General features: G+C 36.7%; 1 protein-coding gene across 4 annotated transcripts in view; it reads left to right on the top strand.

The window, feature by feature from the left end:
- ORC5 (origin recognition complex subunit 5) overlaps positions 1-24,233 on the top strand; it is a 76,174-nt gene that overhangs the window by 29,538 nt on the left and 22,403 nt on the right. For all 4 annotated transcript variants that reach the window (XM_040595974.1, XM_040595975.1, XM_040595973.1 and 1 more), the window contains one exon: positions 4,637-4,747. In XM_040595974.1, the coding sequence (XP_040451908.1) occupies positions 4,637-4,747 (111 nt within the window). The remainder of the gene's footprint in view (positions 1-4,636; positions 4,748-24,233) is intronic.

Below are 24,233 nucleotides of genomic sequence, written 5' to 3'. Positions count from 1 at the left end.
GGACCCTTTTTGCTGTAAGTATTGATGCCAGAAACTGAAAGTGCTGAACTGAAGGTTCATAGCAGAGTCTGGTTTTGACAGTTTTTGAGGCAGGGTAGCTGTGATAGTAGGGAACAGGACTCAGTGCCTGGGAGGATCTTCCAGACCTATCTATGTTCCTTTTCCTATACTGTAACCTTTATAAATATTGGTACAGATACACAATCACCCAGATGTAAACTTTGTATATTTTGGTACTATGATTCTATAGTGAGGGAAACTGAAATACAGGGGTAAAGGATTACTCTTCTGGTTTCAGCTGGGATGGAGTTAATTTTCTTCTCAGTAGCTGGTGCAGTGCTGTGTTTTGAGTTTGGTGTGAAAATAATGTTGATAACATCTTTTTAGTTGTTGCTAGGTAATGTTTATATTAAGTCAAGGACTTCAGTTTCTCAGGCCTTGCCAGCAAGCAGACTGAAGAGGCACAATCAACTGAGAGGGGACACAGCCAGGTCAGCTAACCTAAACTAGGCAAAGGGATATTCCATACCATAGAGATGTTGGGTGTATCCACTGGGAGGGTAGGCCAGGGCTAGCTGATGGCTGCTTAGGGACTGGCTGGGCATCGGTCACCAGGTGGTGAGCAATTGTACTGGGCGTCACTTGTTTGCTTTTTTTTCCCCTTCCCTTTGGATTTTATTCCTCTCCCCTTCTCGCTCTTTTACATTATTATTATATTAGATCTTATTTATTTTATATCAATTATTAAATTGCTCTTATCTCAATCCACAAGTTGTACATTTTTCTTGATTTTCCTCCCCATGCCGTTGCAGAGTGGTGGTGTGTGGCATGAGTGAGTGGCTGTGTGGTACTTAGTTTCTGGCTGGGGTTAAACTGTGACAATTACATTATGTAGTGTTATAAATAAAGGCTGATTTGCTTCAGTTGGTGTGTCAGTATACCTTCCCTCAGAGAAGCTTGTCTAAAGACCAATTTACAGATCAGATTCACGTAACTCCAAGTGGGTACCTGCATCTAAGCTAGTATCTTTTTATAGCAGAGCTAGTCAATGCAGTCATTGGAGTGTAGGGTGTGATTAGTCTCATACTAAAGTAGGTTATACGTTCAGTTAGATGAATTGCACCATAAATTGTATTGATTAGGCTTTTTACTGGCTATAATGGGAACTTAGAAAACTAGTTTGGCTGTACATACCTACTTGGCAGGAAGCTAACGTTAGATGAAATAAACCCTTAAAAGTTTAGATACAGCCAGGCTAAAAATCTTTTGATTCTTAACTCTGTTCAGTCCAGAGGCTGTGGGTTTTTTATTAGAAAAATAAATCTTGTGAATGAGGGAAAATACTGTCCTTATTCTATTAGTTGCTTTGTTGCTGATAACGGCACAATTTGTTGGGTTTCTTCGCATGGTTGCCCTGGAACAGTGTTTTTCCAGTTTAGTGACAAGTGAGAGATCTTCCTGGTGAAGCTACTTTTGCAGGAGTATGATTTTTCAGATGTCAGCCTGTCAGAAGATCAAATGTGTTGGTGTGATTATTTTTTTTAATTGGAAAAAAGTTTGTCTAGTATATCTGCTTCAACTTCAGTCTAGGTTTTGTTTTGTATCAGAATTCCTAGCTTACAACTTAAGATGCTTTATTTGTATGGCAACCAGGGAAGTTCAGAAATGCTTTGAGCTAAAAAAGTGAGAAGTGTAGTTTTGTCTTTTAAGCGTGTGCTAAAAAGGTTGAAAATTCAGCCAACTGATGCTAAGGACTTTCTTCCTTCTGTGCAGGTAATTTAGTTTGTGTTAAGCATTCTTTAAAAGGTAAAAGCTTTTGGTTCTCATTCTTGTTTGTGAAATTCTGGAATGCCTATACATGGTTTGCAGTTGTGGGATGATGAAAGACTTAGGCCAGTTGAACAGTGGGAACATGAAACTCTTGACACAGTACAGGAAAAGCACAAGCACAGATAGTGGCAACTGGGGAAAAGTTTTTTGAACCGTTAGGCAAGCGTATTGCCAAGGGGGAAAGATGATAGAGAGTGGTAGAGGACAGACAGAATTAATTAGATGGCTACAAAACTTTTTGAAGACAGTTTCTAAATGTGAAACGTGTCTTTGTTTTTAACTGAGCTGAGGGATCCCTTGGATTTTATAAATACTGTTCTATACAGTATTATGCCTTAGCTCCTTGCAGAAGACTTGTAAAATTGTTATTCTATACTATGTTCTGTTTGGAGGACTTTCTAAACCATTCCTGTTCTTCCAGGAATTTATTTCTCTCAAAGAAAGAAAAATGAAGTGCTTCTTCAAGAAATTATACTTTCTTAGAATTAACTCTTCTGGCTTTTCCAAATGATAGCATTTCTCTCAAATAATTTGAAAGTTCAAACCAGTATTCTGTCTAAGTAGAGAGCTGGTAATATTAAGAGCAAGAAACCTGTGAAGCAACTTTATGCTAAACACAGCTTCAAAAAGCAAACATGCTAATTATGCTTGCTAGCTGCTTGGAGTGCGCAGTTTTTAATTACTGTGTGTTTGACTTCCCTGTTGATAATAAAGAGTATGTTTCACATAACTGGCATGTTTAGAAGCAGAAGGGCAGGGAATTGTACAGTTCATAACTTACACCATACCTGCATTCTAACTGAGAGTGCTGTGCTGAAGTTTTGACTACGTTTCCATTATTTTTCACATATATTTCTTTGTTAGCCAAGAGGTAGCTTTGGGGACACTTCCTAGATTTGAAAATCTAGAATATGTATTGGAAATACCTTTTTGTTTTGCTGAAGAAATGAGTGGTTGTGTTTTATTGATGACTAACAGCACAGAGTTGCTGGTGGGTTATTTGAGAGATGTTAGTTCCCAGAAGCATTTTGAAACAAAGTTTATTTTGAAATTCCTCTTTAATCTTGGCTGCTGTGCTAGTAAGAATACATCAATGTACACTGCAAAAAAGGAAACTGGATGTCAAAGTAGAGAGAATGAAATACAACCTTAAAAGGAAACAAGTGTTTTCCTTGTCAGAACTTTTGACAGTCTGGGTCATAAATAAATCTCTGTAGTCCTAACAATGCTTCCTGAGTTGTAATACTGCCCAGCTCTGCCTTATGAAATGTTCTCCTTTTTGTAAAATTGGTTATTTTAAAAATATTTAACAACGAAAAATCAGGAACTCATATTTCTCTTCATTCAACTGAATTCGTGTTACTACATACAATAACCTGAAATGCCCAAGATGTCCATCAGTGTCAGCTGATGTGTGAAGATGAAGAGGGTGGTGTAAAAAAAGGATAAGGGACAGAGTAGCTTTGTAAATGCAAAGTGGGGTAAATATGCTGTGTTCTGATAACGCGGTTTGTCTGTAGCTGCTAGGTAGCTCTTAATACAGCAGCTCTTACCAGCAAAGGAGCTGACTTTGTGCTCAGCCAGCTGAACTCTATTTTAGCCAGCTGAACTTGTGGGAGGCAGATTCATGCTGGGCCTTCACACTCAATGCTCTTTGGGCTGCATCTTGAATACACAGTCCAGTGTTGCCCCCTTCCAGTACAAGGCACACATCAATAAACTGGAACAAGTTCAGCAGAGAGGTATCAAAATGGTCAGAGGCTGGAGCACTTGCCCTGTGAGGAGAGGCAGAGGGAACTACAGTTGTTCAAGTTGGAGAAGGGAGGCCTAAAAGTAGCCTGTCCTGTATATGCAGAGATCATAAAGACTATATGATACAATGGTGGATAGTGAGAAACAATGAGTGTAATTATACTGGGTATAAGGAAAACCTTTTTCCTTCTGAGGACAGCCATGCAGTGACATGGGTTCTCTAGCAGAATCACCTAGAGCAGGTTGCTCAGGACCATGTCTAGCTGGGTTTTGAATATTTGTAATGATGGAGACTCCACAACCTTGTCTTGCACAGTAAGTTGTAGTGCCCTCGGGTAAAAAAGCTTTTTTTCCTGTGTTTAGATACAATTTCCTGCATTACAGCTGGTGCCTGTTGCCAAATTATTCTACTTGTGTTCTAGACCATAAGGCTGTTTTTCCAGAGTAGTTTAGTATGACGTTTAAGATAAGAAACTCTTGTTATGACTTTGCATTTCTGTGAGAGGAAGAGAAAAGGCTTTGGCTAAAGTGATTCAAAGAAAGTGGGTACATTGATACTTTAGCAGAATCTTCTCCTTTTATGTTTTTTTCAAATGCAAATGCCAGTAAAATCTTCAGTCTTCAGTAAGCAAACCAGTTGATGGTTTTATAGATTCATAAAAAGTATAATTCTGTTGTGGGCAGTATCTTGAGAATGCCATAAAATATAGTCTGTCTTCTTTAATCTTTAGAATGGGCAAAGTAACTAAATATGACAAGTAAATTTATAAACGTAGTGACAGGAAAGTTGGCATCAGATCCTCTGTTATAGCTCAAAAATGTTCTGATTTCTTGTGCAGTTTGAACTCTTACCATGTTAAATAGAGGTCTATGTCTGTATCTTTATCTTGATCAATAAGCATGTGTTCAGTGTTCTCCATAATATGTAAGTAGGCTGTATGAAAGACTACTGTGAATTATAGTGCCTCCCCAGAGGCTAAAAAGATGTGAGAATAACACCCGGTGGTGCTCCACGGAAGATCTATTGGATTGACAAGTCTTGTTTCTGTTGCAGACCAGCAATCACCTCCTTGGGCCAAAGCCATTTCCCCTGGACAGATTGTTAGCAATATTGTACAGTATTGTGGACAACAGAGTTCCTCCAACTGCAAATATATTTTCCCAGGTGGGTGTGTGCTTACTTTCTTTATTTCCTTTTTACTGCCTGGAATTTTTGAAAAGGTTTTACATTGGTTTTTGTGAGTCGTCGTTCTAATTAAATATAATGAGAAAACAACCACAACAGTAATTGGAATTGAAGGCTCAGAGTAGTATTTATCTGCATTACTAACTATGAATTCAAGACTTCATCTGTGTAATGGTCTGAAACCTTCTAATAGCAAACTTTCTTCTGATCCCAGGCTGTGATCTGCGCTGATTAGGTCCTTGGCTTCTCATTGAAGCCTGTTAGCCTGCTTGCATTTCAAGTGAAGTGTGTAAATGTTCACTGTCCTATGGCCATTTGTAACATGTTACAACAATGTAGTGGTGAAGAAAGAGCAGAGGGAAGAATAAGGTGCTATTTGCAGGTGAAAGGTGTGTGTTTTTGACGCATGTATCTGTAGGGATAATGTTTTTCCATGGACCAGCTTTTAACAGCCTTACAGAGGAGAGCGGGTATCCTGTTTCGCTAGATGGCAGCATAACTATAGAGTTGAGTGGAATTAAGTAAATCTGGAGTTTTCCCTAGCGCTCTGAGTTTGTCAAGTGTAAATACTGTATAAGTAAAGATGGCTTTCTGTTGTCAATGTGATTCTTAGATCTTTCATCTCCACCTCAGAAGATCTCAGTTTCTGTCCTGCTTTCCAGTTGTGCTTATCTTGCAGAAATGTTTTCTACCTTTCCTTGTTAGGTCTCAAATTTAACCAAGGATTATTTGAATCTGATGTCTGTGTCCGTGTAAAGTTAGGAAACGTATGCTCAAGATACTTAATTTTGCTACGGCTTTAATCATTACTGTTCAGTGTTCACACAAATGTTTGGCAAAATTAGTTTCCCAACTTTGTATAATAACTAACCGTAAATATACATACTGTAAAATTGGGCAATAGAGAAGCTAGAGGATTGTAGTACTGGTTTATTCAGTGCTATGTGAATATCTTAATAGTGATGAGGACCAAGGTGCTTTACAGATGCTGTAGGGAACTCACACCTTCACATGATGTTTTCTCTCAAGCTCCTTTAAAGGTTATTATATGATCTGGGGCATGAGAAATTATTAGACAACAACCTCCAAAATCTGTTAATACAAGCATTTACTTTTTTTTGTAATTAGATGAGTGATTTTTCAGTCTACAGTCTGTACCCCTTGGGAGGTCAGTGGATTAGCTCTCAGAGGTGTTCAGGAAGTGGCTGAAAAAATCAGGTTTAGATGTTTATGCATCCTCTGCTTGTTTCTTGCCTATCTTGTCATCTGGCACCTCAGTAATTCACTGTGCTTTCAGAAGGAACCCTAACTCTGTTAGTATTTCAAAGCTATGTGAAATTTCCTATGGGTGAGTGCCATATGAAGGGACACCAGAGATTGTTGAAGCAGGCGGTTTCTGACAGACTGGATGACGGCTGCAGCCTTGTAGCTACTTGTAGCAACTTTGGAGTACAAAGAATACAGGGACCTTAGTGTTCATTAAAATGCATACATTTGGCTGACTATATCTATTCACTTTTTGGGGGGCCGGTGTCAGATGTAGCACGAGGTAATTGCTTTTTTATGAGCATTGTGTTGGTTCTTTAATTCATGGTACTGTGAAGTCTGTTGATCAGGTCTGTTCGTCAAGGTATCGCTCACGCCTCTTTCCTTACAGGACACTGGTTCTGTGTTTTGTTCTGGTTTGTGCATTTTTTGATTTAAGACATGAAGTGTTGAAGCTGAAACTCAGGGTACTGAGGCAAAAGGCGAGTGTCTTGTTTAATGATGTTAGTTTATCAATGGTTGATCTAGGTTTAGTTCAGTAAGGAATGGAGTCATGTTGAGCCTTAAGGAAATTCAGAAGAAAGTAAGATACAATTCATGTTCAGATTGGTTTCACTTGTGCTGTAAACCTACTGATGGTTCACCATGTAGGTACTTCTTGTTTCAAGCCTTTCTCTCTCTCTCATCAATGCCTTTCTGTCTTTCTCTCCCTGCCCCTGGCTTTGGCTCTGTGGTGCACTCGTGTGCACTCTGCTTTTCTTTCTTTCTTCAAGTGTTAGAAGACTCTGTCACTATGATCTTTAAACTACATTTCATTTTTGAGATGGAAAGAGGGCAATCTTTAAGGCATAAAATGAAAGAACAGGCAAGAAGCAAAACAATGGATTGTCCAACTGCAACTATGAAATTTACAGTTTTGCCTGAATTTTGACAATCTCCAGGAGCAAATTTCGGCTCAATTTACTCAAGTAATGTGAAAAGGAATGATTATGACAAAACTGGGAGCACTACATAGTAAAACTTTGTGTGTAGGATTCACTGTATAGTCTCTTTATTTTTGGCTATCAAAACTATCTTGGTATACTTAAGTTGTGAATATCTTGTATAACAGAGTTTTACAGTGTATTCTCAAAATGTCTATGTCTGCGTATTTGACATGCACTCCAGATGAGAGAACAAATGTCATTATTTCAATGCACAGTTAAGTAGAACTGAAGACATAGTTTGTACATGGAGTGTCGTTCCTCCTGACACTAAATTGCAGAATGAAACAATTCGTTTTTCACTCTTAATTTATAGTGTACACTAGATGGCAGTGTTATCAAAGAATAGCTGTGTGCAGATTAAGCTATAAAGATATATATATATTTAAAAGAAAGATGTAAAAAGATTGTATTAAACCTTAACCAGGTTAGGAGGGGCAAAGAAATAGAAAATAAATCTGTTTATACAGAAATAAAATGTCATAAATTATTTTAAAGTATTTTTAATTATGAAAACGATTTTTGCATTCAATTTAATTAAAAAATCTTGAAGTGTTTAATGTAAACTAACATAAAATACAACAGAATTTGAAGTAGACTTCGTAAGTAGTTTAATCTAGGCGTAATATGGAATTGCAATTTTTTCTTCTTGAATAGTTTAAAACAATTTATATTCCACTGATTTTTGCCACTAGTTATTCTGTAAATGTATTTTTTTGAATCGGGTAAATATGTAGGAGCTGGGTTATCCTTAGCAGTATTGATGACATTTACGTATTACTGTTAGATACCACAAGCTTTTATTTTCTTGTTTGTGTGTACAGCATGGAAATCATTCTTGAATTGTGCAGAAGTTTAACATGTTCTAAATCAAATATTTGGCTTCTTAACTAATTCAACATTAATTTTATGTGCTCTTTAATTTGTAAACTGAAAGGCTGTACATGAACCAAATACTTATTAATTCTCCCCATGTACTGTCAGAAAATAGCATGCCTTGGCTTTAAAGTTGATCAACAATCTCAGTCAAGATTCAAGAAGGACCAGCAGCTGCTTTAAGATCTGTCATGCTGCTGATTTTGTGATATTTCTTACTGCTTCTTGTTTCTGTGCATAATTTCTATTCACATGAAAATTCTGGTTATTAGCTTTTCAAAAGCAGATTTTTTTATGCTAATAAGCAGCAAAATTTCAATTTTCTGTTTAATGCTAGGGTTTATTGAAAATGTTTCAATTTCACTAAATAGAATTTCAACTTAAAATTTGAATCTTAATCTAACTTTTGCCTTTTAATGTTAATTAGTCCTTAAAATGGTCTCATAGGTTTTTTTAAACAAAAAGTTAACATGTTCCTTTCAGAAGCATGATCTTTGCGATTGATAAGAGACTAAGTTTTTCGTGCTCTGACTTCTTGGTGTAATTGGGTTATATGAGAAAGAATTGGGCTCATTCACTTTGTTTTTCCTTGCTAAATAGTACAGGGCAGTAGCATCAGGGATAAAAAAAACAAATGTAAATTTCCACTTCTGCAAATGAAAATTTTTTCAGTTATCCCCTTAAAGTTGAAATTTCTCTTGGTTTTGCGTGATTTTTTAAAATAAAATTTTCATACACCTAGTGAGAATTGTTTGAGAGGAAGTTAAAGTAAGATTTTATTTTTTTTAATTTTGTTTTAGACTACTGATTTCCGTACATATGTAGATATAGGTCTGTATTCACTTGGGAAATTTTCAGTGCTTTTTTTCGTGCAGAACATTCACTGTTTTTCTTAGTAGTTCTAATTTGTCATGATGCTGTTTTTTAACACGTTGTGTGTTACTGTAACATGTCACTGAATTTGTTTGTTTGAATTTATTTGCTTGGTTTTTAAACCAGGAGATAACAGAGGTTAAAACACTATGGATTTCTGCAGCCGTTTCGGAGCACGAGATCTTTAAATGTTTTTCTTCAGATGCACTTTTGTGTAATAATTTAACAGGTTGGAGATGATATTGCCACCACTACTGGGCAGTTACGTTCTGTGCATGGGGCAGAACTCGTGCAGTCGATGGCCTGGTTAATACATGGCTAGGCTGAGCATGTGGCTGAAGTATTTTTAAAAGATAAAACTATTTTTAATGGTGAAAAAATGCAAATGTACTTTCACACAATGCTAAAGAGTGCAGCTCGGGGGTATGCAGTCTGCATCCTACCACAGCAGATAAATCATAGGCTCTCCTTACCTAGGCACAGCAGTTGATGTCTTTTCAGGCTTAGGGAGCAACCAGGAGTATGATTTGTGTGTACACGTGGACCCACTGTGCAGAATATGAAATGTGCATTGTGCCCAAGTGCAAATAGTACAGAATGGAGGGATACAAAGAAACTTTATAATGCCTATCTCAAGTGCATTTGGGAAAGGTTCTGAGATTTTACTAGTTCTGATTTGTAGAAGAGTAGTATTTCATTTCAGGTTTCCCACATTTAGAAATACAACATTATTCTTTTTATAAAAATGTGCCTTAGTATAGGACATGAGTGAATTTATGCATGAAATATCATGCAAGAATTATCAGCACCAATTTAAATTAAGTCAGCTCATTTTACATTGAAGGGGACAAGGGCTGTTAATTTCATATCACAACCAGTGAGCAAGCAGATGTTGTTACAGTTAGGGTTCACAAGCCAAAATTAACCAATACTTCTTCCTTTACCAAAATGTTTTTTTTCAATTACTTCTTCAAATCATTTCAGTTCTCCTAACCATTTTTCATTTTTAGATGTTTTAACTTGCTTCTGCTTTCTTGTGAAATATGCTTTTCATAAAAAGGCTTGACTTAGATATACTTGTAGTTTTGAGTTATGATAGTATATATTTTAGGTAAAATGGAATCAAACCCTTTGTCTTGCATGCTATTGGTATTTTATTCCAGTTAATATATCCCTGAATGTTTGGAAAGACATCTGTGCGGAAAGGCGTGATAACTCCTCAGAATACACTAATAGCTGAAAGTTACTGAGTAGGTAACTGATCAGTAACTTCAGTTCTGGTTGCATTTTCACTGTAATGCATTAGACTGTTAGGTCAAAGTTTGGTGTCTACATTCAGAATCGGGTTTGGTTTTACTGTTTCTCGCGTTCAGTGAATATATTTGGATAGCTGTATAGATATTCTTTTCTGATTATAGTGCGTTTGGAAACAGAGAATTCTACAGAGGTTGTATGGTGACACATCAGGTATCTTACACATCATAGTCTACATTTGGTTTATCAGATATTTCTTATCTGTTTGATAGGATCTAAGAAAAGCACCAGAATTTCCCTACAAGTACTACAAATTCCTAAAACTAATGTGGTTATAAATGTGTAAAAGTTTGGAATGAAGGTTAGCAATTTAGAATTTTTCCAGTCTGGCAAAATGATAAACAGCGTTGCAAACTGTTGGCTACAGAGCAAAAGCTTTTTATCTGAAGTTAGAAAAAGCCTGAAGATACAAGATTTAGCATAGTGTGTTAAGTGCCAATATGATATGGTTCTGTTAGAAATACACAAAACCACTGATGTATAGCATGCTTCCAGCTGGAGAGAGCCAGAGGAATGTTATTTACTTTAATTAAAGGGGAGGGGGGGGCAGCTTTTGGAGCAGGTTTGGTTTTTTTCTTGCTTTCTTGTCTGCATTACATGGATGGGTGAAGGAATACCTGGTATTATATATGTAAACTAGAACAGTATGTGGCAATTTACCTGCAAGATTTCTATGTCCCTGTTATGTTAGAAGCACAGTTTATATCTTGCTTTTAGAGATGAGAATTTGGTATTTAAACTACCTCTTTTTTTTGTTGTTGTTTTTTTTTTTTTTTTTTGTAAATTGCCAGCTATGGTAAAATTCTGGTTAAGAGATTGGAAAGATGTCTGGTTGGGTTTGCTTTTATTATGGTGTAGCCTTTCTGGATACCAGATATCTACACCACGATTGTAGTGCTGTGGTAGTGCATTATGTTAGATCCCCTTGATGCAGCAACTTTGAAAAAGTCATCTATGAGAGTTAACTGCGTCAACAGGTTTTTTACAAATGGAAAACGCTGTAATTGCTTCTACAAGCTCAGATTGTGTTAGTGTTTGAAAATGCTAGGTTTTCCATTCTACACTTGACAACTCTTGGCAGAATGAGAGTTACTCATTTTTGCTAGATCAGCTGTTCCTGTATTGTGTTCCAGCTTTCCTTGTTGTTGCAGGGACTGCTCATAGGAACATTTTATATCTGGCCAGACTAGAGTGTTTAACATTAATAGAATAATCTCTATTGAAAAGTGAGCAGGTAGGTGAGCTTCCAGAGGAAAAGATCTTGTTAAAAATGTGTCTCATGCTATGCTGTTCCCTAAGAGGCCTTATTAGAAAACAGAATGAAGATGAGTGGGAGACTTTTATGTTAGAGTGTGTGAAAAATACAGAGTAGGCTCTTGTACTGGTTATATGTCTGTAAGTAAGTTGGTTTTGTCATTAGGCTTTTTGAAAGCAAGCAAAATGCTGGAAAAATGAAAGTTCCTGCTGATTCTGCTTCTTCTCTGAAACCACTTTCCTTTGCTTCCCTTTTACTGTGAAAGTTCTTAAGTGTTGTGCTTGTCTTTTTTCTGGATAACCAGGTAGTGTCACTGCTAAAATTTTGCCTGAAATAATTCAGAATTTTGTAGCAAATATTAGCTGTGTAAGTGTGTGGGTCACCTTCTTGGTAGAATACATTTCTGTCCTTTTCTCAGATGAGTTTAGCATTCAGAATTTCATGATGGAAGTTTATGTTGTGGTGAGATTTCCTGTTTTCTTGTTGAAAGATTTACTTCGAGAAAAAAAAAATGGAACTAGGTGTTAAAAGGTTATCTTTTTTCTTTTTTTTTTTCTTCTTTTTTTTTTCTTCTTTTTTTTTTTTCTTCATGAGAAGTATTAAGATTTATGGTATACCTCTCTATCTAGTCTGTCAGAAGACCTTTGCTTCATAGCCTTCCAGTGACAGGAATGATTGAATATAAACTGTAGGCTCTGGGGTTATCTCATTCTCATTACTGGTCCAAATAAACTTCCCCTTTTCTTTCAGTGTGAGTGGAGATATGTAGACACATCTTGCCAGCACAGAATATTTGTTAGTCTTATATAAATGTTGTATGTAACATATTATTTTATATATCTATATATATAGTTTGTATATGCAGGTTTACTGTACAAACAGGTTTGTAATGCAGCCTTTTGATCCTGTGGCTTCATGGTTGCCCATACCTAAAAGATTTTTTTAAATTGTTAGAACAGCTTTCTTAAGTGGTTGGCAAATTTGTAGCTGCAGGTTTTTGATAAGATTGTATTATTATTTTTGTATTTGATCCTAATGGCTATATGCTTTTATAGGTGTGTTACACATCAGATGCTTTATTTGCTGGATCTGTCTATTGATTAGAAAGTGCAGTAATGTATTGATCAGTACTCTGTTGATTTTCAGTAGGTTTGGAAAGATGATGATAAGAGGTAATAAATAACTCTTATTTTCTCATTTTCTGTTATTGGTCACTGGACTAATCTGGCAGAAATTCATGAGCTGAAATGGGAACTTAATGTGATGCACAGCATGGTGACATAGTTAGCACTTTAGCACTGACTATGGCAGCTTGAGAGCGCCTGCTGTTAAGCACAAGGAAAGGAGAAAACATTACTTTTAACTAAATAGCTGACTGTGGTTTTTTTTAAGTCTCAGCATGGCTGTGAATAAAAATAAAAGTATTTTTAGTTCAAGTAGTACTTTCTAATTAAAATTGTGAAAATACTAATATGCTTGATTTCTTCTAGTTTTAGTTGATACAGAAAAGATCTTTTAGGAAAACTAATTATGTTTGAGCTATGTTATATTGTTTGACCTAGTTTGATGATGTTTTCACTTTTTGGAGTATACTGTTAATACAGCTTTACAAACTCTGGGGAGGCTTTCTTAATCAAATTCTGTTCTATTCTATTAGAGTTCGTTCTTTTCAGTAATTTAAGGTAGAAAACTTACCTTATTTCTGCGAAGAGCTTCTGTGAAGTGCCCGGCTTGGCACTTAATCTGTGTCTTAAAAGCACTTAATTCACAACAATTTGTCTTCATAAATACATTATTGAAAACCAGTTTTATGGAAGAAATTTTGGTTATGAAAGGGAAAGGCTTTTGACAGAGAGGGAATAAGGACTTCAGATGAGATTGAGTTTATCAGGAAGATAATGGGAATCCCTAAATTTGTTGTCATTTTTATGTAGAAAACCCAACTTATTTCAAAACTGTAATTCTATTTAATCTTTTTTCATTTTAGTAGCATCTCCCTGAGAATTTGTAGAGTCACATAAACCAGGAAGTAGGTATACAATAAGGCTTTCTAAAACAAATTTACAATAAATTTATACTTCACAATTATAATCAAATAAAAAAAAATGTGATTTTGGGTTAAGGTATGCAAGTTTGCTATGGTAATGATGAAGTTTTGTATGCTCTGTGAATCTGGTAATAACTTTCACAAACAATTCTTATGGCCCTGTGAACTTAATGTTATGTATTCCTTTGTGCCCTTCACATGTCTTAGATTGCATGCTATGTAACATAGGGAATGTGTTGCATCAACCAACAGTTTCTTTAACTTCTGTTCTCTCAGCACGTTATTTGTAAACAATATTTGAAGCTTCAAATTTTAACTTATCTATGAAATGTGTTAGTGTATAAAAGAAGTAAATATGGATACATGAAAGATGAAAGGGAGTTTTCCCCCCTTCCAAACTGTCTTTTCCATCCTTTTTCTTTAAATTCCTATTTAGAAATTGGTTTCATGTAGTTAATGGAAGTAACATCATTTAATAGTCCAGGAAAAAATTCACACTGTGTTTACATCAAGCAGTTGCAGCTGAAGCTTGTTAGTGATTGCCTTCCAGATTTAAAAAAAAAATAATTCTTCACTGTGGTACACGAACTGCTATTGTTTGGAGACAAATAATCGGCTCATCCCCTCTTTAGGGAAGAACAAAGAATATAATAGTACATCTGCTTCATCTGTTAAGATAGCAAAGATTAATTAAGCAAGTGCTGCACAACCTCTCTTGATAACATATATATCTAAAACCAGCCTGTATATTACAAATTCTGTAATCACTTTGCTTTAACCATTTAGTGTATGCACATGATCTATTCCAGAATCACTGGCTATTCATAGAGATAAGTTAGGACACAATACTGAAATAAGGTAAATTAGAGAATTGGGGTAGAGTTCATGGGTTTTCCTGCAAATCTCTTGATTTAAGATGATATGACTGGAAAGATGATACAAGACTACAAAGAACCTGTTGAGTCCTCAGGTGACATCATTAACACTTCATAAATTTTATGTGTCTTTTTCTGAAAAATAACTTCGCTGATTTCTCTGACAGTTTGGATCACAGTCTGTTTGGGGGAATGAACCATCTCTTTATTGAACATTTGTATAGAACCTGGTTCAGTGAAGTACAGTTTCAGAACTAGAACTACTCATTGTGGTCAAATAGTTACATTGAGTGTCCCCATTTTTTTCGCTTCCCTGGTGGGTAGAACTAACATCTAATTCCATGTTTAAGACTACTCAAGGCCGATTTTACCTGCTTTTCTTTTTTTCTGCCGTTGTCTTTTAGCCTAAATAGCTTTACTTGCTCCTTGGTGTTTGCTTCAACAGAGTTGTAAGCACACAGATATCCTCTCAATATCTTAATTTTGCAGGCCTTCACTTGCTAAATATGTCTTTTACTTCCCTGCACATACAGCAATGAATGTAACCGCAACTTCAGTAATAGAATGAAAGATGGTCAGAATTACTGGTTGAAGAGTTGACTGTAATTTTATATTCTTTTTAGTCATATGTTCCCTGCCCTCCTCTCCCGGCCTAAGATGCTTTTACATCTCCCTACCTAGATTACGTTCTCTTTAGGTACTTACACCATACCTGTCACTTCAATACAGATGATTTTGCTGTATCGCATGTGAAATAAATTTTTAGCATTGTATCTGTACTAGGGACCCCTTCCAGGTTTTGATGAGGTTGGAAAGCACGAGGCTGTGTACATGTACAATGTTAGAGCACAAGGTAGCAAAATGGTACATTAAAGAATATGTTGGATCACTTTGGTGAATACTTGTAGTTTCTGCCCTGCCAGCTGCAGTCAGTTCTAGCTACTGACTTTCCATTTGAAATCTCTCCTCCCCCAAAGACTCTGCTGCTTTCTGTGTTCATTGCATAGGGGGTAGTGGGGCTTGCCACAGTGTCTTGGACAAAAGAAGCAGCTGCATTACAGTTAATTTGAAAGCGAGGATTTCAAAATATGAAGCTTGTTGACAAAAGAATGCCTCTTGATAGATGGGTAGTTAATTGATGTAGTCTCTCAATCTATGGAAAAGAAAACTGGAAGATATTTGGGGGAGCAATGTGGAAAACTAATAGCAGGACATGAGTAAATCTCACAAAAAGTTTATATTCATAGTAAACATTGTACTGAGTTTGTAAAATATGGAGGGTGATAGAATAAGCTGAAACAAATCCTACAGTACCTCAGACTTGGAAAAGCTTGATCCAGAAAAGTATGTTTTTAGAAAAAGTCCTGTGATTTGGCTAATCAACAGGTGAATCTGCCATGAAATTGATGATGATTATTTTAAAGGTTGAAAATGGTGCTGAATATCTGAAGGTGTATTGGGTACTGCACAAAGGTTTCTGTCCTTACCACCTTACCATTTAATTTCTCACGAGGTGAAGGAGGGTGGACAACAGAAGAAATAGTGTGATTATTTAGGATGAGATTGGTTCTAGCTATATATGTGTCTGCACAGTAAAAGTGTATCTCAGGGATTCACTTAGTGTGCTTTTCTAGTTAATGGAGAGAAATAGGCATGCAGAGATCATTCAATGCACCCTGATATAGACATGAGCATCTAAAACTACTCCATTCATGAAAAGTTTTAAAATCTGTACTAGGTTACAGTGAACCATGTCCTGATGTACTGATTTTGTGTCATCAACTAGAAATGGAGTCAGCACAGCCTCAGATGCAAATGTTTACATTGTAGCTATCTAAAGCTATTCTATCCTGAAGGACTAAAAGATGTTTTCTCAGTAATTTTTCTTCATACAGACCAGTGATTATTCTGAATTGCTTGTAAAACAAACAGAAAATCTCAGCATCTAATATCCTTTCTGGGATGTTGTATTCCATGTCAGAACACTTGCAGAATAGGGGAAATAATTGATTTGTTCACCTTCCCACTTATTCCTCCTGTGGATTATATTGGCCAGTTATGCTGAATTGTATACTTGGGAAGAGCATGCCCAGGGTTGCATTGCATGGCTTGCAAGCTGGTGTTGGCCTTCCCGTCCCTTTTTGCTGGACTCATTTTGACTTATTCCTGAAAGCAAGTGCTGAAACCCTGTCTTTTCAGTGACAAGGTTTTCCTTGAAATAAGTAGAAGCTTATTTTGCAGAATTCTGTAATGATGATCTGTCATCCTTGAAAGTGGAATGTGAACTGTATGTGTTTGAACCGTATTTCTATAACAGCAACTACAGGACAGCTCAGTGTCATGTGGAAAACACTGAGACTGATCTTTTCCCATGTGAGAAAACAAAATACATCAAAGAAGGTAGGATATTCTGCCTTTCTTGTTTGAAATAGGAAGAGGCAAAGTGTAACCTCTGCAAGTGGAATTCATAGATTAAGTACAAAAAAATCAAAGGCTACTCAGTTACTTATGTTTCAGGAAGTGTTTTAGAGGTAAAATTGAAAAATACAACTTAAATTATCCAGAGTGGATTTTTGGGCACAGCATAACTGAAATTAAAATTGAAATATTTGAAGACAGATCTAGTTTGGACGAGCAGATGCTGATCCGTATGTGTTTCATTAACATGTGACAGGACAGCTTTAACTTCATTCAGATCAACATCCATTACCCAGCTGTTACCCATGTAGAGAAAGGTCTTTAAAAAACCCCAACACGATGACAACAAAAATCCCAGTACCAAAAGTTCTGTATTTTAGTCTTCAAGTTACTGTTTTGTCTTCCAACTAACATTTATTTCTGAATATGGTTATAATTTTATATATGTTGCCATTTGTAACAGGATATGTTCTTAGGTCTCCATAGCAATTCGCATAGAACATTGAGAGGTGTCTTTCAGTTTGTATGTCTTTACGTACTTTTTTTTCTTCCTGGCCTGCTTACCTTCCAGAAAGGTTTCTTGAAATAAAAGGAAGAGTGGGAAATTTATCATCCTTTATGAATGTATTAAAACATTCCACTATGAGGAGTAGAATATAGAGACAGAACATCTGTGTCGTCTGAAATGGTCTGAATTCGGACTTTGGTTAGTAGTGAGCTTAAAAAAAATAGGAGCAGTTGTAGCTGAAGTATTTATTAAAAGGCATAGATAGAGACTATGAAGACCCAAGTTGATCTGTTTTAATAATTGAAGAGTGCTGGATATGTTGTAGACCATCTGTGACCTACATAAAATGAACAAGAGGGCATTCCATGGTCTAGATATCTAGGCAAGAAATAAGAAAGAATGTCAAAAGATGAACTAACAAATCATATCCATAAAAAATAAAATAATTGCTATAGTTGATCGGGGTAAACAGATTGACTTAAGAGATTACCACACAGACATGAGAAGAAAACTGAAGATTGTTGTTACAAATTTATCTTTTCCAGCCTTTTTTTATTTATTACAAGCATATGGCCCAGGAAGACTTCTTGCAACAGATATTTTCTAGCCTGGAGTGGCCTCTAATGGATGTGTAACGCTGATGGTGTAGAGAAAAGCTTTTTAAGAATTTGTGTGACTGTAGCACTTGTGAAAGATGCTAGACTGACAGTCTAGAAAACTGGGAAACTGAAGTAATCTGTTTTGATTCACTGAACAGGTATCGCAGGGGCGCATCAATGGCATCATCTCTCTGTATGGCTTTTTAATTGTATCCTGAAAAATCTATCTTTTGTTTTCACCTGACTGACTATTAGTTAATAGTGACAGGGGCTTGCCATTTAACTTCATCCTGGATACTTAGCTCTTACAAATGAACTTCTGACATAGCTAAGCTTTTTGTTTAACTTATCAATTTGTATCATAAAATGCAATAGGCTATCAGTAGTAGTGAATGGGGAAGGATGCATAACTGGGAAAATGTGGTGACTGACTGACTGGAGCTGTTGTATGGGTAGGCTGTTCTGCTGGTCAACACATGGTTAGCCTGCCTTTTTCCTTCCCTCCTAGACAAAGCAAAAAGCATTGGGACCTTGCTGGTTTTAATGTTGTAGTAGGCATTTCACAGGACTAGCTTGTGGAGTGCTATTTGACCACTTAATTTAGCATGTTTTTCGTGCAACCATGAGCAGAACTAGACCACTTGGTAACTGGGAGAAGTAAAGAGGGTATAGGTGGAGAATTAGCATGGCAGTATCTCCGTAGCAGAAAAGAATTCTACTTCTATCACTGCTATGATCAAATTAACACCTGCTCAAACCAATCTCTTATTCTCATCTCCCATATCGAAAATACCCAGATTTTAATTCTATTCCACATCTGGAATTCACTTCAGTGAGCCCAACTGCCATCTGATGGGAGCAAAGCCATCTCAGTCTGGCTCAGGTGAGGCTTTTGTAACTTTACATTGTGCTCAGACACTGGAGATAGCTTGGTGTGTTGGAGTGGTCAGGAAGGAAGGTAGCAAACATGATAGGAATCATCAATATTATAGGAGATAAAAAATTATGTTTGTATTCCTGATTTAATTTTCTTGTTAGTGAAAGTGTCAATGCATTTGCTAAAAAAGAAAAATACAAAGAAAAAGCATGAATTATCTGTACTCTGAAAAGCAAAGGTGTGTCAAACTGATTGCGCAAAGGTGATGCTGTTTAAACCCTGGAAAAACAGAATCAAACATAAAAAAGAGTAATGTAAAAAATTTGAATTTATTAGGCACTTATGTTTTTCATATTTTTAGTAAGATAAAATGTTGGTCAGTAGTGCAGGTGGTAATATTTTTTTCTGTGGTTGTTTGACATGAACAGAGGAGGAATTTTAGCCGGATATTTTATTAGGAAAAAATCAAACCCAAAACCAAAAAAAACCAAACCTCAAAAACCTACACACATCATTGAAAAGTCAGGATGAAGTGGTAAATTCAAGCTAGCATACATAAGTGGAAATGACCTGAAATAAAGCTGTTCAGAGAAAGGAAAATTATTGAAAGTAGTAACACTTAAAAGAAGATGGAGGCTTGAAGAGTGGAAAAAATTAAAGGCTAGAAGGGAATGACTTGTGAAGAAAGATTAAAGGAAATGAACATGCGTAATTATTACTTATAGCTATCTGTGTGCTTGGTGATGTTCAGATGAAGAGAGATGATCCCTACATTAATGTGGCTAAATAGCTACCAGGGGATGATGAAAATGTCTGAAAGTATTTATAGGCTTCAAATGCTAAGAAAGGATTCATTTGGAGGAGTCCAAAGAGGTCTAAGTAGGAGTAATGAACTAAGATGAGGGGAATCTTCACTTTGAATACCATAGAAAAAACCTTCCTATTGGGGTTGTTAAAGTGTGTAATAGTCTCCCCTGAAGTTTTAGTGGAATGCCTAACTGCTTGAGCTATTGCAAATTATAGTGGACAAAGGATTCAGACATAAACTGGAGGAAAGAATTTTGCATTGGAGGGAGGAGAGTGAAGATAGATACTAGATCTCTTCCATCTCTAATTTCTATGATCTCACATGGTATAAATTGACAAAATAAGGCTCATGGTACACTAGTGAAACATAATTTATGTAAATTTCCTTTAGAACAGGCATTAACCTTGATCCTTACTTCAGTTCTGCATTAAGCCTTGTCTTTGATACAGTCATCATCATTAAAACTGAATATTTCATGATTTAACTCCCTCTGCCTCATGAGTGGAACAATACTCTTATCTGTATTAACTATAAAAGTGCTATCCATGTAAAGTATCTATTGCATCAGATGATAATCTTGCTTAAGGTCACATTCATATGAATAAAAGTACTGAAACACAGGGGTTTAATTTGTTTAAAAATAATTAACTCTTATTTTACAACCAAATGTTAAAACAGTAGTTAAGCAACTTTTCTTGCATGTTGAATTAGCAAATGTTGTACTAATAAATACCATATTCTTCTGGAAAAAGAAATAAACTTGCATGAATGAGGAAAAAAGTAAGTATTGGCAGATGTGATGTGTGTCATGTAACTGTCAATCACTGTCATCTTCATAATACTTTTAATTGAATCTGCTTAGGTAGTAAGAGAAAAGCTGCTCATTTTGATGTTCAATCCTAATACCTTTTAAATAGGAAGAAGCAGGAATTGGAAACCAGGGACATAGAAGTTGGCCCATGTATTCTTCATCTTCTGTGGTTTTTGCTTTTGTTTTTTAATTTTTTGTTGTTTTGTAGCAATGTTAGAACAAACAAACAAGCACTGTTCTGGAGAAATACTGGATCTAGCCCTATGCTCCAGACACATGATCATGTGGGTACATGGAAGACTCATCCTTACTATAGGGGTACTCTGTAGTTGAAGTCACTGATGCAGTACGGGCATCTTCAGGTTGTCCACTGTTTGTAAATGGAGACATTTAAAAAGTGACACTTTCCAGCTTCTAAAAAGATGTGCAAGTACTTGTCTTAGTTATTTTGTAATACTTGAACATTTTCTTTAATTGTATCTTTACATTGTTTAGTATGTAATCATAGTTGAGTATGTTATATGAAATGACACAGACATTGACCTGATCAACTCTAAAACTGATGGATAGGCCAGGAAACTTTGATTGCTCTGTGAATCTAGAGTAAGAGTTCAAGGAAAAGGATGTGATATTAAGTGACAATACTTAATAAATACATTAAAAATATAATCAACTACTCTTGAACTGTAGAAGGCAAGCAAACATTTGAGTATCTGTCTGGAAAACCATTTAATTTATGTTGAAATAGGCTATCATCTTCCAAAATTCCTTAATTCTTTGTTGAATTTAAGGTGACAGACAATGTAGCTGCAATAAATCCTGGTGTCTGGACTGCCTCTTTACTGAGTAGCTGACTTTAGTGATAATTTCATTTGTGTCACTGGAATCTTTGGTTATGTCAAGTATTTGGATGACCCAATGTAAGTCACCAGTTTTTTTTTCTTCCGTATGTGTTTAACCTCTTGATTAAATAAGATTTGCCAGTTGCTTTCATCAGTATGTTAGATACTTTTTTTTTTTTTCATTGTCTCAGCTTTTTCTTTGTCCGATCTTAAATACGGAGTTGCAGCTGTGGTAAGCTGGACATCCATAAACATATATACTGCTATCTTTCCATTCTGAGCACAAGGAATGTAGCAGTGGGTATTTATTGTGAATAATAGTCGTATAATTGAAATGGTAAAATGTGTATTTTGGGGCACAGCTGCCTTCCTGTCAGTCTGTTACATTATTGGATTCTCCTCTTACAGACAACCTGGGGAGAAAATTTGGAAAATTGAATAAATTTATTTGTTAGGGGAAAAAACCAGACAGTGAATAGTTGTTAATACCATATTGTATCTTTAGTCCTGCCGCTAGTTCTTCTTAGGAGAATTTTAACACCTGATCACACTGAAGAAAATGAAACTCTCATAGCACCGTTTCCAAGCTCTGTGCCTGCATAATCTGTGACATTCTCAAATACAGCATTTAACAGTTAAGAACTTGAGAATTACTGGTGCTGTGTGTGTCCCTAGCACCAGAGGATGTAGCGTGGCTGGTTCCAGGGAACCCTAAGGGTTAAATGCAGTTAAGCCTTTCCCCAGCTTTCTGGGAACCTGGCAGTGGCTTTCTTTCAGTTGCTTTGTGATGGGAGGAACAATACCTGAATTCAGCCTTGGGTTGTGTTGGAGAGGGGGAAGGATTCAGGTTATAGTGTCAGAGGCAGCAGTTGCACTCAGGCAGTACTAGCAAGTGCTTCACCCTGTGGCTGAAAAAAGTGGAATGTTAACAAGGCAAGTCTCAGATAAGACCATGTGTATGTAGGGTTTTGTTGTTTTTTAATCCATTTCTCTCTGCTTGTGGCTTTCTTTTTAGTTAAATTAATCATGCTGTTTTGAATGGGCTGCATTCTGCCACTGGGAACTGTAACTCGGGCTCTGGCTGGTGATGAGCCAGCCTAAAAGCAGGGAGACACGGGGTTTTTTTTGTGTGTGTGGTTTGCACTCAAGCGGAAGTGCGAGAGTCTTGTCACTTGAAGAAAATAAGCATTTAGGGACTGAAAGCTAAGCCTTGAACCTAGATAACGATGACTATTCTTTGAAAAATCTAACAGTGAGGTATAATTTCATTAGTCAACTGAATGGAAATTACATTGCTAAATTAATAATTAACAGTTTATTTGTGAAGCAGACATTAATAGCCACTGACTGCATTTCATCCTGGATTTCTTCAACAAGCTACTACTAGTAAAGACCACCAGGAAGGTTTGGTCAGAGGAGACTGCATGCGAATCTCATACTTGTTTCAGTTTTCTGGTTTTTCTTCTTTATTTTAAGGAAGGATTTGGTTTATATCTTTTTTCTTTTTTAATTAAAAAAAAAAAGGCCAAAACTCCTCCACCACAACAAAAAAGAACCCCAAACCACCATTACAAAACAAACTTGAAATAGGATAAATATGTCAGTATTTAGTTACTGAGTTCTTGTACATTCCTCCACATTCAAACATTGTTTTGTTTGGAGCACAGAAGTACTGTCTAAGTTGTTGAGGATAAATCTTATAAGGCTATCTCACCCAAGTACTTAGTATGTTTGAATGTGATGATCTTTAGTGTGTGCCTTATAGTCACAGTATCTGCTTTTCAGAGTGCTACTTCATTTCTTATCTTCTCGCATGGTTACCTAAGGAAACACACTTGATCGCCTATCTGTGAGTTCTTTCACCCTGTTCATATCCATCACGCCCATTTTAAGCTTATCTAGTTCTGGCTGAAAATGACAGGCACAAATTTCAAAGACACTCAGTCTTACACATCTAATGGAAATTGGTGTCTGTGTTCATACCCTCTGTTCAGGAGATTCTTCAGCACATGTGCAGGTTGGGGTTTTTTTGTTTGACTTGGTGCTGGCAATTTAGCAAGGGCCTAACCAAGACCCAGGCACCAGGGTGTGGAGCATCTTGTGCTGAAAAGGAGGGGAGCAGGAGGAGCAGAAGGTGTGTGGGGTGTAAAGGAATGTAATGAGCAACTGGAAGGAGTTGCCGCTCTAGTCAACACTGGTGAGTACCACAGCTGGAGTATAGTGTCCAGATCGGGGCTCTGCAGTACAAGAGAGACATGGATATACTGGAGAGAGTCCACTGAAGGGCCAAAGAGGTGATGGACTGGAGCATCTGTGAGGAAAGGCTGAGAGAGATAGGACTGTTCAGCCTGGAGAGGAGAAGGCTCAGGGGGATCTGATCAGTGTATATGAATACCTGAAGGGAATGTGCAACGAAGACAGAGCCAGGCTCTTTCCAGTGGTGCCTGGTGACAGATCCAGAGGCAACAGGCACACACTGAAACACAGGAGGTGCCATCTGAACATTAGGAAACACTTTTTTACTGTGAGGGTGACTGAGCACTGGTACAGGTTGCCCAAAGTGGTGGTGGAGTCTCCATCCCTGGAGATACTCAAAAGCTGTGTGGACATGGTCCTGGGCAGCCTGGTCTAGTTGGCCCTGGTTGAGGAGGGGGTTGGACCAGCTGACCTCCAGAGATCCCTGCCAACCTCAGCCATCTGTGATTCTGAATTGTGAGTGGGATAGAAGTAACTGAGATTGTAAGAGACACGGGCAGAGGGGTGTTTCAGATTTTTGCATTGGGAAAGACCTATTGATGAAAGTCTTCCTCACAAAACTAGTTCTTATTTAAGTAGTTAAGTATTAAACATTTTATCACTTGTGTATAATCATGTTAAGCATTTTTAATATACTGAAGTTCTGTACCCCAGATCTTACAGCTTTTGTACAAAACAAAAGTCAAAGAAGCAGAGCTTCTGGCCAGAGGGACTAGTATTTCAGATACTGTCCCAATCAATGATAGGTATTTTTTGTAACATGCTAATGGTTTTATGAACTTGCTTTAAGTCAGATTATAAGGCTTTCAGAATATAGCAGTGCAGAAAAATATTGCTTTATAGTTATATAGCAATGT

Source organism: Falco naumanni, chromosome 5, assembly GCF_017639655.2.
Source record: "Falco naumanni isolate bFalNau1 chromosome 5, bFalNau1.pat, whole genome shotgun sequence".
Lineage (NCBI taxonomy): Eukaryota > Metazoa > Chordata > Aves > Falconiformes > Falconidae > Falco > Falco naumanni.
The sequence above is the reverse complement of the archived record's forward strand: the minus strand, read 5'-3'. Positions and strand labels throughout refer to the sequence as shown.